At 44.8% G+C, this 12,005-nt stretch overlaps 1 protein-coding gene across 1 annotated transcript in view; it reads right to left on the bottom strand.

Annotated features, from left to right (window-relative positions):
• The window catches only part of LOC139321820 (transmembrane protein 132B-like), a 259,956-nt gene that overhangs the window by 23,506 nt on the left and 224,445 nt on the right, over positions 1-12,005 (bottom strand). The window contains 1 exon segment of the mRNA XM_070950725.1: positions 6,071-6,214. Within this exon segment, the coding sequence (XP_070806826.1) occupies positions 6,071-6,214 (144 nt within the window).

The raw sequence follows: 12,005 nt of genomic DNA, 5'->3' as shown, positions 1-12,005 counted from the left end.
TGTGAAGTATTCAAAAGCAAGGAGCCAAGTATTAGGAGCCAAGTACAAACTGGGACATGTTACAACCCCAAACATCCTGATGTTTAATTGTTTGCTTTGTCTCTTGCTCAGCTGTCTGGGTATTTATCCACTCACACGTCATGAGACCAGAGGATGCCTTTCCCCTTCTTTTAAACTCCAGATTGGCACAATGTTTGCAAGCGAGCGGTTAAATGAGGAGACCCAAACTCATTGGTAGCCTCACACTGCAATGAACAAGGACATGCATTCAATTTTACAACTACTGCAATTGTTGGCTGAGCAGGGACAAAAATAGCCAGAGAAATGATTGAAGGAAACGGGGCCTCTTATCAGTCAACAGGAGTGCTGATTTCTCACCAGTTTATCAGGTACTTAGGAGCTGAGGGCGCAGCAGCACAAGAAAACAACGATCAATGACTTAACAACCAGCCATCAACACCCTAATTAACAACTAAAAGCTACACCCAACCAGGCACCATATAACTACAATGCGTAAAACAACCCAGTACACGTATTCTGGAGAGACAGACGTTCCCTAATGATGGGCTCCAGCACAAGCCCAAAAACTTGGAATAATAAACTTTTGTTCCATCTCCATCTCCGATTAGATTCGTGCAACAATATTTGCACCTCGTTGCAATCCTGGAGGTGGCCTGGCAATTCTTTAGACCTCCTGCTGCATAATTTAGTCAAAAGCAAATAGCAATAGCGGCAGGAACAGGAACTGTAATTGTTATGACATATTCCCCACAACTTCTGCATCAGGAGGAAAAAAAGGAATTGGGAATCTGTCAAAGGCGAGAGCTTTTATGTCACATAAATTACCCTCCGCTGCTTCAGAATGACATCGTCTTGTCAGACTGATGGCTTGCTGCCGTCAGTGTCACTGATGTGTCCCCAGGGAGCGCTTCCACCAGCGGTATCACCCCAAAGCAGGTGTCGTAAATTAAGTCCCAAACACTTTTGCTGGAGCAAAATCGAGGAGAATCTGATTAGAGCTCCCGTATGCGGAGCGGAGGGAATCTCACGGTTGATTGCAGTTCCTTGGAAGAGCAGATCAAATAACTCCAGCTGCAACTTCTGGCAAGAGATTAGGGTAATATTTGGAGGGCCGGGTCAAGTGAGGAAATACAATGGGCTTAGGTGGGAGGAGTGAAGGGTTGGAAGTTTGGGGACCATAATTAGGGCAGAGTTATGATTTGGCCATTGGAGGGTTCTCAAAAGAGTCACTAGAAAATTCTTCCTTCCTTCCTTCTTTCCTTCCTTCCTTCCTTTCCTTCCTTGCTTGCTAACCTTCCTTCCTTCCCTTCCCTTCCTGTCCTTTCCTTCCTTCCTTTCCTCCTTTCCTTTCCTTTCCTTTCCTTTCCTTTTCCTTCCTTCCTTCTTTCCTTCCTTCCTTACCCTTCCTTCCTTGCTTGCTTTCCTACCTTCCTTTCCTTCCTTCCTTTCCTTCCTTTCCTTCCTTCTTTCCTTCCTTCCTTACCTTTCTTTCCTTGCTTGCTTTTCTACCTTCCTTTCCTTCCTTCCTTCCTTCCTTCCTTCCCTTCCTTCCTTTCCCTCCTTTCTTCCTTTCCTTTCCCTTCTTTCCTTTCCCTTTCCTTTCCTTCCTTTCCTCCCTTCCTTTTCCTTCCTTCCTTCCTTCCTTCCTTTTCCTTTTCCTTTCCCTTTTCTTTCTTTCTCCCTTCCCTTTCCTCCCCCTCCTCCTCCCCATACCATAGAAGCCAACATATGCTTGCAAGGATTCCAATAGTTAATCAAGAAGAGCATTTGAATCTCGGTCCACTGAGGTGGACAGAAGGCCAGCCAATAGAGGGGTTGCTCTCTTCTGAGACGTCAAGGAGGGCTGGCGTCAGGATTTCCAGGCAGAGAGACAAATCCGCTCATCCCCTTTCCCGGAAAGGGGCAGGTTTGAAGGACCACCTCTTGGCTCATCCCCGGAGCATTGTCTTCCAATCTACTTCATCAAGATCAACTAAGCAGGCATCAGAGGTGAAGAGTGCCATGCCATTCGTCATGGGCGAGAGGACATGGCACATTTCAGCAATTAGAAAAAGGACAACCAGAGACGAAATTAATGGGATAAAGATGCACGAAATTAGGCAATTATAGGCAACTTCCCTGATGGGGCTTATTACCGCAACTTCCTTGGCAAGGGGTTGGGCAAGGAAAAGACCAAACACTCCAGAAGTAAAACGAGTGCCAGGATTCAAACGATGGTCAAATAAAAATTGGGTCCTGGATTTTCAAATTCCCAGATCATTTCTTTCTTTCCCAGCTACCTTTCCTATGTTTTATCAATTGGATTTTTCTACTAAGGATCTCGCTAAAAAATGCTTTTAAAAGTTTTTTTTAAAAAGCCTCTGATGATCGCACGGCTCAGCAGGGGGGCGGGAGGCAGGGATTTTTGCTACCGGTTCTCTGAACCACCTGCCACCATCGCTACTGGATCGGATGATCCAGTCTGAACCAGGAGCATTTCACCCCTGGACTGAAGTGTCACCAATATGCTGATGATACTCAGGTGTATGTCTCGGCCCCGTGGTGAGTTAAGCGATGCCGTCTCCTCCCTCTCGCAGTGCCTGGAAGCTGTTAGGGGTTGGATGGGGAAAACAGGTTGAAATAAACCCTGGCAAGACTGACTGGCTCTGGTTTTAGGATTCGTTGGCTCAGGGAGAATTGCCACCTTTGGTCTTGGATGGGGTGGCACTACCCCAAACAAACCCTGTGCATAATCTGGGGGTTCTCCTGGACTCATGACTCCTGCTCGAAGAGCAGGTGGCGGTCTTGGCCAGGCTGTGCGTCAGTTACGCCCTTTCCTGGACCAACAATCCCTACTCACAGTCACTCATGCCCGAGTCACTTCCCATCTTGACTATTGCAACGCACTCTACATGGGGCTGCCCTTGAAGAGCATCCAGAAGCTCCAATTGGTGCAAAATGCAGCGCCGTCCCCCCCCCCATGGTTTTGTGCAGATCCTGGCGTGCACATGTATCACCTCTCCTGCGAGAGCTGCATTGGTTGCTGATTTGCTTAAGGTTCCAATTCAAGGTGCTAGTTCATGGCTTGAGACCAGATTATCTGAGGGGCTGTCTCTTGCCAGTCACATCTACACGACCCACCAAAGCAGGAAGGCAGGGAATGTTGCGGGTCCCATCCTCTAGGGAGATACACATGAAGGGCCTTCTCCGTGGTGGCTCCATCTCTCTGGAACAGTATCCCCCCCCCCGAGATTAGAACGGCCCCCACTCTAATTTTCTTCCGGAAGGCACTGAAGACCTGGTTTTGCCAGCAGGCCTGGGGAACCCGGAGTGAGATGGAGCCCATTAAATGGGTCATGTGATGAATGAATGAATGAATGAATGAATGAATGAATGAATGAATGAATGAACGAAGAAAGAAAGAAAGAAAGAAAGAAAGAAAGAAAGAAAGAAAGAAAGAAAGAAAGAAAGAAAGAAAGAAAGAAAGAAAGAAAGAAAGAAAGAAAGAAAGACTGACTTATGGCAAGTCACTTAATGACTCTTTGAAGATATGATGGACATCCCCCTCCCCCAAAAGGTACTTACGAACTAAATTCAAAGTTCCAATGACTGCCCCCCCCCCCAAACTCACGATATTACATTTTGGGTGCTCGGCGATCAGCCCACATTTATGGGCAATTTGCGGTGTTATTTCAGTGCAAATTTATGACGTTTTTGGCAAAAACTGATGTTTACTTTCTGTTGATGGCAAAAAAAAAAAAAAAAGACACCCCCAATCATTGCAGACAATGGGTTTGCTTAACAACTGCAGTGTTTCACTGAACAACCACTACATTTGCTTAACAATGGCTGCGAAAAAAAGAGAAAAAAAGTCATATAGACAGGTCCAGTGGTGGGTTTCAAATTTTTTTACTACCGGTTCTGTGGGTGTGGCTTGGTGGGCGTGGCAGGGGAAGGTTACTGCAAAATCCCCATTTCCTCCCAATCAGCTGGGACTTAAGAGGCAGAGAATAGATGGGGGCGGGGCAAGTCAGAATTTTTACTACCGGTTCTCCGAACTACTCAAAATTTCCACTACCGGTTCTCTAGAACTGGTCAGAACCTGCTGAAACCCACCTCTGGTCAGGTCACATGGGTGCCTCGATTTATGGCCATCGTGACACATGATGGAAAGTCCGGACTCCATTGCAATTGTTAAGTCAAGGACCACCTGTGTATGTTTGATATGCAAGTTTCCAATGTCCACAAAACATGTCTGTATTATTCAAAAACCCTACATGCATGCAAACCAAAAAAAGTCTAGAAATGCAGCCATTCTCTCCTTCTGCAAAGATAGCAATACGATCAGGCACCTAATTTTTTTTTTAATAACATTTCCTGAGATGTTTAAACACCTGAATATGCCAGGTTAAAAAAAAATGTAAGAAACTCAATTAACACCACGAAAGGTCCACAGAACGTATCTCCAACACATCCTTCGTTGCCGTAATGATGTGATGAGAGGAGGGGGAGGGGAAATACGGCAACAAATCAAGGGAAAGATATAGAACTTGGGAGTATGAAAGAAAGCATTTTTGGAAGAAACAAAAACCGGCAGCTGAATCGCGGAGCAATGGAAGACGTTGGAATGACCCCTCCTTCTGAATTCAAGACCTCTTCATTCACTACGTCAATTTGAATCAGATAATCATATAATTAATTGATCGGTTCCCCCGTGGTGACAGATATCTACTCCGGAGAGAAAGTCTGGATAAAAATAATGAGTTTTATCACCGTACCAATGTCAACGCATGCACTTCTCTATGTCAATGAAAAGAGCCATTAGTTACTGTTATCATCTTACCTCATGAAGAAATGAGAACTTGGTATGTTTGCACACTATATTTAGACCTGGCTGGGATTAACAATGGAATTAGGTTTGTTAGCTGATGTGATTTAGATGTTGAGGGAGAGGGGTGACTCTTATAATACCAAGACATCCTTGGCTTCAAGAAATGCACGTTGGTTTCTGTAAGAATGGGAGGAGACGTAGCAAAAAACATAGTGCCTGTAGAAAGAGGGTGGAAAAGATAGATGGATGGATGGACAGATGGACTGACGGATATATACATACATGCACTCATTAATACAGATATACCTACATAATGCATACAGTGGTACCTTGGTACTCAACTGCTTTGAATCTCATTGAATTTATTACTCAATACATTTTGAAGTGAGAATTTTGCCCCGATACTCATCATTTGTTTGATACTCAACACACAAGCTAGAACTTGTCATTGTTGACTGTCACTACATTATTCCTTGTGGGAAAAATTTGTTTGGTACGCATCATTTTTAGTACTCATCATTCCTCCTGAAACCAATTAATGTTGAGTACAGAGGTACCACTGTGGGTGGGTGGGCGGATAGATGGATGGATAGATGGATAGATGGATAGATGGATAGGTGGATGGATAGATAGATTGATATATAGATAGATAGATAGATAGATAGATAGATAGATAGATAGATAGATAGATAGATAGATATGGATGGATGGATAGATGGATAGATGGATGGATGGATGGATGGATGGATAGATAGATAGATAGATAGATAGATAGATAGATAGATAGAGATAGATAGATAGATAGATAGATAGATAGATAGATAGATAGATAGATAGATAGGATAAATATAGGTAGAAGAGAGAGAGAGATGAATGGATAGATGGATAGTCAAATTGGAGCTATCCATTTTGGAATGTATATTGACTCTTCCCTAACACTTCCCTGCCTGTGAGGTGCTCTCTGAGCTTGATTATTTTCTTGCAGACATTTCATTACCCAACTAGGGAACATCTTCAATGGCAATGTTGCTAATGTTAATGATGATGATAGCGCTCCCTGCTAATTATATTTAAAAGCAGGAGAGAAGACGTGTTCTCCATTAAGGTTCTAGAGACAGTGGCCTACATCATCCAGTGGTTGGTTAAGTAAGCTGTTGATTTGTAAGACAGTTTCAACCCTTGATAACCATCAGACTCAACCATTCCTGGGATGTTCCCAGTTTCAAGAAGCAGCCTTACCTTGAGGACATCTTCATCAGCTGATTTGCATTCAGTGGAGCTGGAGATGTCTCTGATGGATCCATCTTCTTCAACAGCAACCACTTTCACAGGGATGGACACTGGCTTGCCTGTCAGAATGGCCGTATTGAGGACCTCTGTATCCTATTCAGGCATACAACAAAGAAGGAAACAAAGATCCATAAAGAAGGCACCATCAGAAGGGTAAGATGAAGCAGGGACATAGTTAAGGCCCCTCTTTCCAATTTTCATCCTCACAATAATCTTGTAGAACACCGATTGTGCATAATGAAGGTGAGATTCAGCCTCAGTATCTTCTGGTAGAAATCATAAAGACCTGGAGAAGATTCCAGCAAGATCTTTACTAAGTCCAACAGGGCCCTCAACAAACTGGGATTCTCAACCCCACCAAAAAGTTGTCTATCACAAAAGGAGTGTTGGGATGTTTTTTTAAAAAAACTGTTGTGCCACCATCAATATGTTGTCCCAGAAACAGGATCTAGGGCCGTGACGGTGAACCTATGACACGCGTGCCAGAGGTGGCACACAGAGCCCTCTCTGTGGACATGTGCACCGTCGCCAGAGGCTCTTCTGGGTTCAGTCATGTGCAGGTGTGGCGGCCATCTGATCCGGCACACATGCGCACTGATCAGCTGCTCTCTTCCGGGTTCTGGCACATGCATTCATGCTGGCCAGCTGATCTTCATGTGAAGACTAGCTGACCGGCATGCATGCGCATGCTGGAATGTAGAAGAGAGTAGCTGGCCAGTGGGCATATGTGACAGACCAGCTGTCAGGTGTGCATGCATGCGCTCGAACCCATAAGAGAGCAGCTGGCCAGTGCACATGCAGGATGGACCAGCTGTCCGGTACGCATGCGCACGACAGAACCTGGAAGAGCAGCTGGCTGCCGCATGTATGCGCACTGGCCAACTGCTCTCTTCCGGGTTACGGCACTCCAGTGCGCGTGCGTGCACTCCAGTTTCAGCACTCGGTGCCGAAAAGGTTAACCATCACTGAACTAGATGTTCAAAGTAACTTCCCCCAACTTTGCATTCTTCCACTGAGCTGGACTATAATCCTTTTAAGTCCCATCTCATGTAGAAATGGTCTTTCCCCTGTCATATTTCCACCACCCTGTCAAGCCTGAAGCTGACCTGGCTGTGTCCCTTTTCACGGGGGCTTTTATTTCTGTTGGGGTTTATTCTCACATGGCTTCAGGTTGACACAGTTTGGACTTGAAGGGGGAGAGTAGAGATAGTTTTGCAGCCAAAACAACATAGCTCTCTTATGAGTCAGAGACATTCCGACGGCTGGCTGGCCAGAGGAGGAGGAGAGAAGTCACCAAGCAACCAGCCAGTATCCTGATTGGACAATGTGATTTATTATTTTGAGAAAAACAAGAAACTTTTACTTTTAATGTGGTGGAAAGTGCGTGAACCTTCAGTACTGGCTTTCCACCAGTTTCTGCCAAGATTGATGTATCTGAATAAACCTGTTCTTTGAGGAACCAGATTGCCTCGGAGTTCTGTTTGCGATGGGTACATTAATTGGAATCTGGCACACCATCCATGGACAATAATGCCAGTTTAGCTCCCACCTCAGTAGGATTCAGGATTACATATGGCAGTTTCTACAGGTTGCCTATAAACCTAATCCTTGTTTTTTCTATGGGACCAGATTATCCTTCAGCTTCAGATTGCTGAAATGACCGATTGATCACTTGCTTCCTGTCTCTCTTGTTCTTCTAAATTCTCCATGGCAGAAGTTTACCATCAAACCCTTCCCTTCTCTGCAGAAACAGCAACTCCAGCGATCGAATCCCTCATTCTCTTTGTCCAATCATTGTGGTACCAACAATAACACCAATTGCTAATTTAAAAATACATATATATTTCTGCTTCATCGACAAATGCTACTTGGAGACGTTCTCAGGGCCAGGAAGTCATAGATATATCTTTGCCTCTGCACGTTCTGAGGAAGCCATCTATTCTTTTTCCTCGACACATTCTCAGATGCAGCCCACTAATGAGTCCATTAATGGGGAATTCATTGACACATCACCATGGATGCCATTTGATTAATTACGCCGGCTCCCTGCTCTCACCAGGATGTAGGCAGAGGAAGAGAGAGGTGCAAAACGAAGGACAAGAATCCTCGAGAAAAACCTGAATTAAGGCATTTGATCCGGGAAAGCAAATATTTGCAATTAAGACACAGGATCTGGATCTCGCTAATGATTCTTTTGCAACTCGCTACAGCCATATCAGTGGCTGCAAAAAAAAAAAAAAGAGAGAGAGAGAGAGACACTCTATTTCAAGTGCCATCTGCCACTGGAATGGTGGAATCGACCCATCCAGGCTATTAAAGTTGGAAAAGAAACAGCCCGGTTTATAAGAGCACATCAACACGCGTGCCAAGCCGGGCTCCGTTGCGGCATGTGTTGCAGAGTCAATAAACAAGGTCCTTGACATGCATCGCTCCTCAGAATAAAATAAAAGTCTGGACAAAACATTTGCAAGACATGCATCCAGAAATAGGCCGACATGTTGAGGAGGAGGCCCACAAATAAAGACAACTTGCCAAAAAAAATCTTGGCAATCTTTCTGCATATGAGCGTATATGTCAAGGTTCTGACTAACGAGCCCAAACAAATCAGAACACCAAGGCTGGAATCTTCCTTAAAGAACTTCTTTATTGGGTACATTGTATCGGCACACTTAAATGCAAAACCAAGTCTAAATATTCCCTGGGGTTTCAGTAAAATAGCAAATGATCCCCTCCCCAAGTGTCACTGGTCACATTATCCAATTCAATTAATTGGCGGGCTCCTTAGGCATTCCCCTCCTCCTTCATCCTGCGGAAATGACCTTGGTTCTCACGAAATAGATCAGTGTTGTGTCTGGCAATGCATTCCAACCTCCTCCCCGCCTCCCCATACAGTGCGGCAATTAAGAGACAGAAAAAATAGCCTAATTTGGTTTGAAGTTGACAGTATAACTATCAAGGTATTAACTTAACAGCTGAGCAACTGCTACAATGATGTAATGCAAGGAATGAGTCAGCAAGGTTTTTGGGCTGATATCACTTTAAGAGCCTGTAATAAGAAGAGGCCCTGTTGGGGCGTTTCTCTGTCTTTCTCTGTGTGTGTATGTGTGCTTCCATGCTGTAATTACTGATTGCTGTTTGTTTGAGGTCTGACTAAAGTACGTGTATGTATATATTCTTTGTGGATAAAACCATTATTTAAATACATATCTCTGTTTACTGTATTTGCTCCTGGATTGTCTCACATAGTCACACTGTGCGCACTCTGACAATAGCTATATGTGGATGCCTGTGTATATATCATTGTAATGGGTATAGATATGTGCATTTATGTGTGCGGGTGTGCATATGTATAAGCGTATGTATGTGGACATTACTGTGTGGGTGTACACGCATAAACACAGAGTGCATATACAAGATATGGCTGTGAGAGTTGGACCATAAGGAAGGCTGAGCACCGAGGACTCTTGGGAGACCCTTGGACTGCAAGGAGATCCAATCAGTCGATCCTAAAGAAAATCAACCCTGACTGTCCTTTGGAAGGACAGATACTGAGGTTCAAATACTTCAGCCACCAAATGAGAAGAGAGGACTCCTCGGAGAAGACCTTGAGGTTGGGAAAAATGGAAGGCCAAAGGAGAAGGGGATGGCGGAGAATGAAAGGATTAGATACAGTAGTGGGTTGCCCCCAGTTCAGACCGGTACCGGCAGGAGGCTCCGCCCATCGACCCCGATGTCATCAGGAAACTACTGCGCATCCGCAGAAGTGCGCACATGTGAGCAAAGCAAGCACATGTGCATGGCCACATTGCGAACCGGTAGTAAAGGTAAGTAGAACCCACCACTGGTTAGATAGTATCATCAACACAATGAACACGGATTTGGGCAGACTCCGGGAAACAGTGGAGCACAGGAGGTCCTGGCGTACTATGCAGTGGTGGTATTCAGCCGGTTCGGATCGGTTCACTTGAACCGGTAGCCTGGACATAATGCTGTCCTATTTAGCGATGTTTTCAAGGCTGGGAGCATGTGTGAAAAAAAGCACATGCGCAGAATGCCGGGTGCATACGCGGAAGGCACATGCGAGTGTGAGGAAGGCCAGGCACATACGCGGAAGGCAAACCGGTGGCAACAATATGTGAAACCCACCCCTGATGCTAGGAACCTCTGGGCTAGGGACCACTACCAGGCCATAGCCTACTTGGAATTGGGCCATGTGAATCTCTGGCTGGAGTATGTGCGCATGCGTGCAGCTCAACTTGCATCAGGGCCAGGCTGGCAGGCAGTCGTGGTTTGTGTGCCGGCCCACCATTTATACAAATTTGAGCTGTGGTGCATGTATGCCGGGCCGCCACTTGTGCAAGGGCTGCATGTGTGCATGCGCACCGGCCCAGTTCCCCTCTCCCCCATCCCCCAGCCAGGTCACCGAGCCGCAAAGTTTGGGAACTGCTGGTCTATGGGTTCATGAGAGTCGGACGTGACTTAGTGCCTGAACAACGACAACATATACCAGATGTAGGTTTGTTTTTAAGAAAACCTGATCCAGGAAATGTATATTAAAAATGATTGAGGAAAAGCAGAAATCGACGGAGTGAAAAATGTCCTGGAAGGGGAGAAAAACTTCCATTTTCTCAGGGAAAAGAGCAAGTAACTCAAAAGTAAAGCAGCTGCTTCATTTATTATAGATGATATTATAGATGATACTGCATCCAGTTTTGGACACCACACTATAAAAAAAGACGTTGAGACTCTAGAAAGAGTGCAGAGAACAGCAACCAAGATGATGAGGGGACTGGAGACTAAAACATATAAAGAACAGTTACATGAACTGGGCCTGGCTAGTCTAGTGAAGAGAAGGACCAGGGGAGACAGGATAGTCTTCCAGTATTTGAGGGGCTGCCACAGAGAGGAGGGGGTCAAGCTATTCTCCAAAGCACCTGAAGGCCAAACAAAGAATAATGGATGGAAACTGAACAAGGAGAGATTCAACCTGGAAATAAAGAGAAATTTTCTGACAGTGAGAACAGTCAACCAATGGAGCAGAAGGTGCCTTCAGAAGTTGTGGGAGCTTCATCTCTGGAGGCTTTCAAGAAGAGACTGAACTGCCATCTGTCAAGAATGGTGTAGGATCTCCTGCTTGGGAAGGGGGTTGGACTAGATGACCTACAAAGTCCCTTCCAACTCTGTTCATCTCTGTTAATATGTATTTAATTGATATTCTAGAGCAGGAGGTTTTTTTTAAAAAAAAAATTGACCACTTTAAAATGTGTGGACTTGAAGTCCCAGAATTGCCCAACCAGCAAGGACGGACTTCCAGGATTCCTCAGTCACTATGCCTTGTTTTGTTGGGCCACTCTGGGAACATCTCTGTAGAAGACATTCTTCTGCTCCCTACAAAGTCGAAATCTCTGTAGCTCCAACGCTGTCTGGTTTAGGATGTTCCCATGACAGGCTAGGCTAGGCTAGGCTAAGCTACGCTACGCTACGCTACGCTACGCTACGCTACGCTACGCTACGCTACGCTACGCTACGCTAAGCTAAGCTAAGCTAAGCTAAGCTAAGCTAAAATAAAATAAAATAAAATAAAATAAAATAAAATAATAAGAAAGGAAGGAAGGAAGGAAGGAAGGAAGGAAGGAAGGAAGGAAGGAAGGAAGGAAGGAAGGAAGGAAGAAAGAAAGAAAGAAAGAAAGAAAGAAAGAAAGAAAGAAAGAAAGAAAGAAAGAAAGAAAGAAAGAAAGAAAGCTTAAGCCTCCTGTTGACCCAGCTAAAGCCCATCATCCGAACACAGAGGCTACACAATAGCTTTACATCTTAGCTAGCACAAAATGTCCACTTGAATACAGGGTGGATAAAAATCAATGATTTTTTTAAAAAAATCAGATTT

Source organism: Pituophis catenifer, unplaced genomic scaffold (genome assembly GCF_029215685.1).
Source record: "Pituophis catenifer annectens isolate HBS135680 unplaced genomic scaffold, rPitCat1.0.hap2 SCAF_10, whole genome shotgun sequence".
Taxonomy (NCBI): domain Eukaryota; kingdom Metazoa; phylum Chordata; class Lepidosauria; order Squamata; family Colubridae; genus Pituophis; species Pituophis catenifer.
This window is presented reverse-complemented; position numbering and strand designations above follow the sequence as displayed.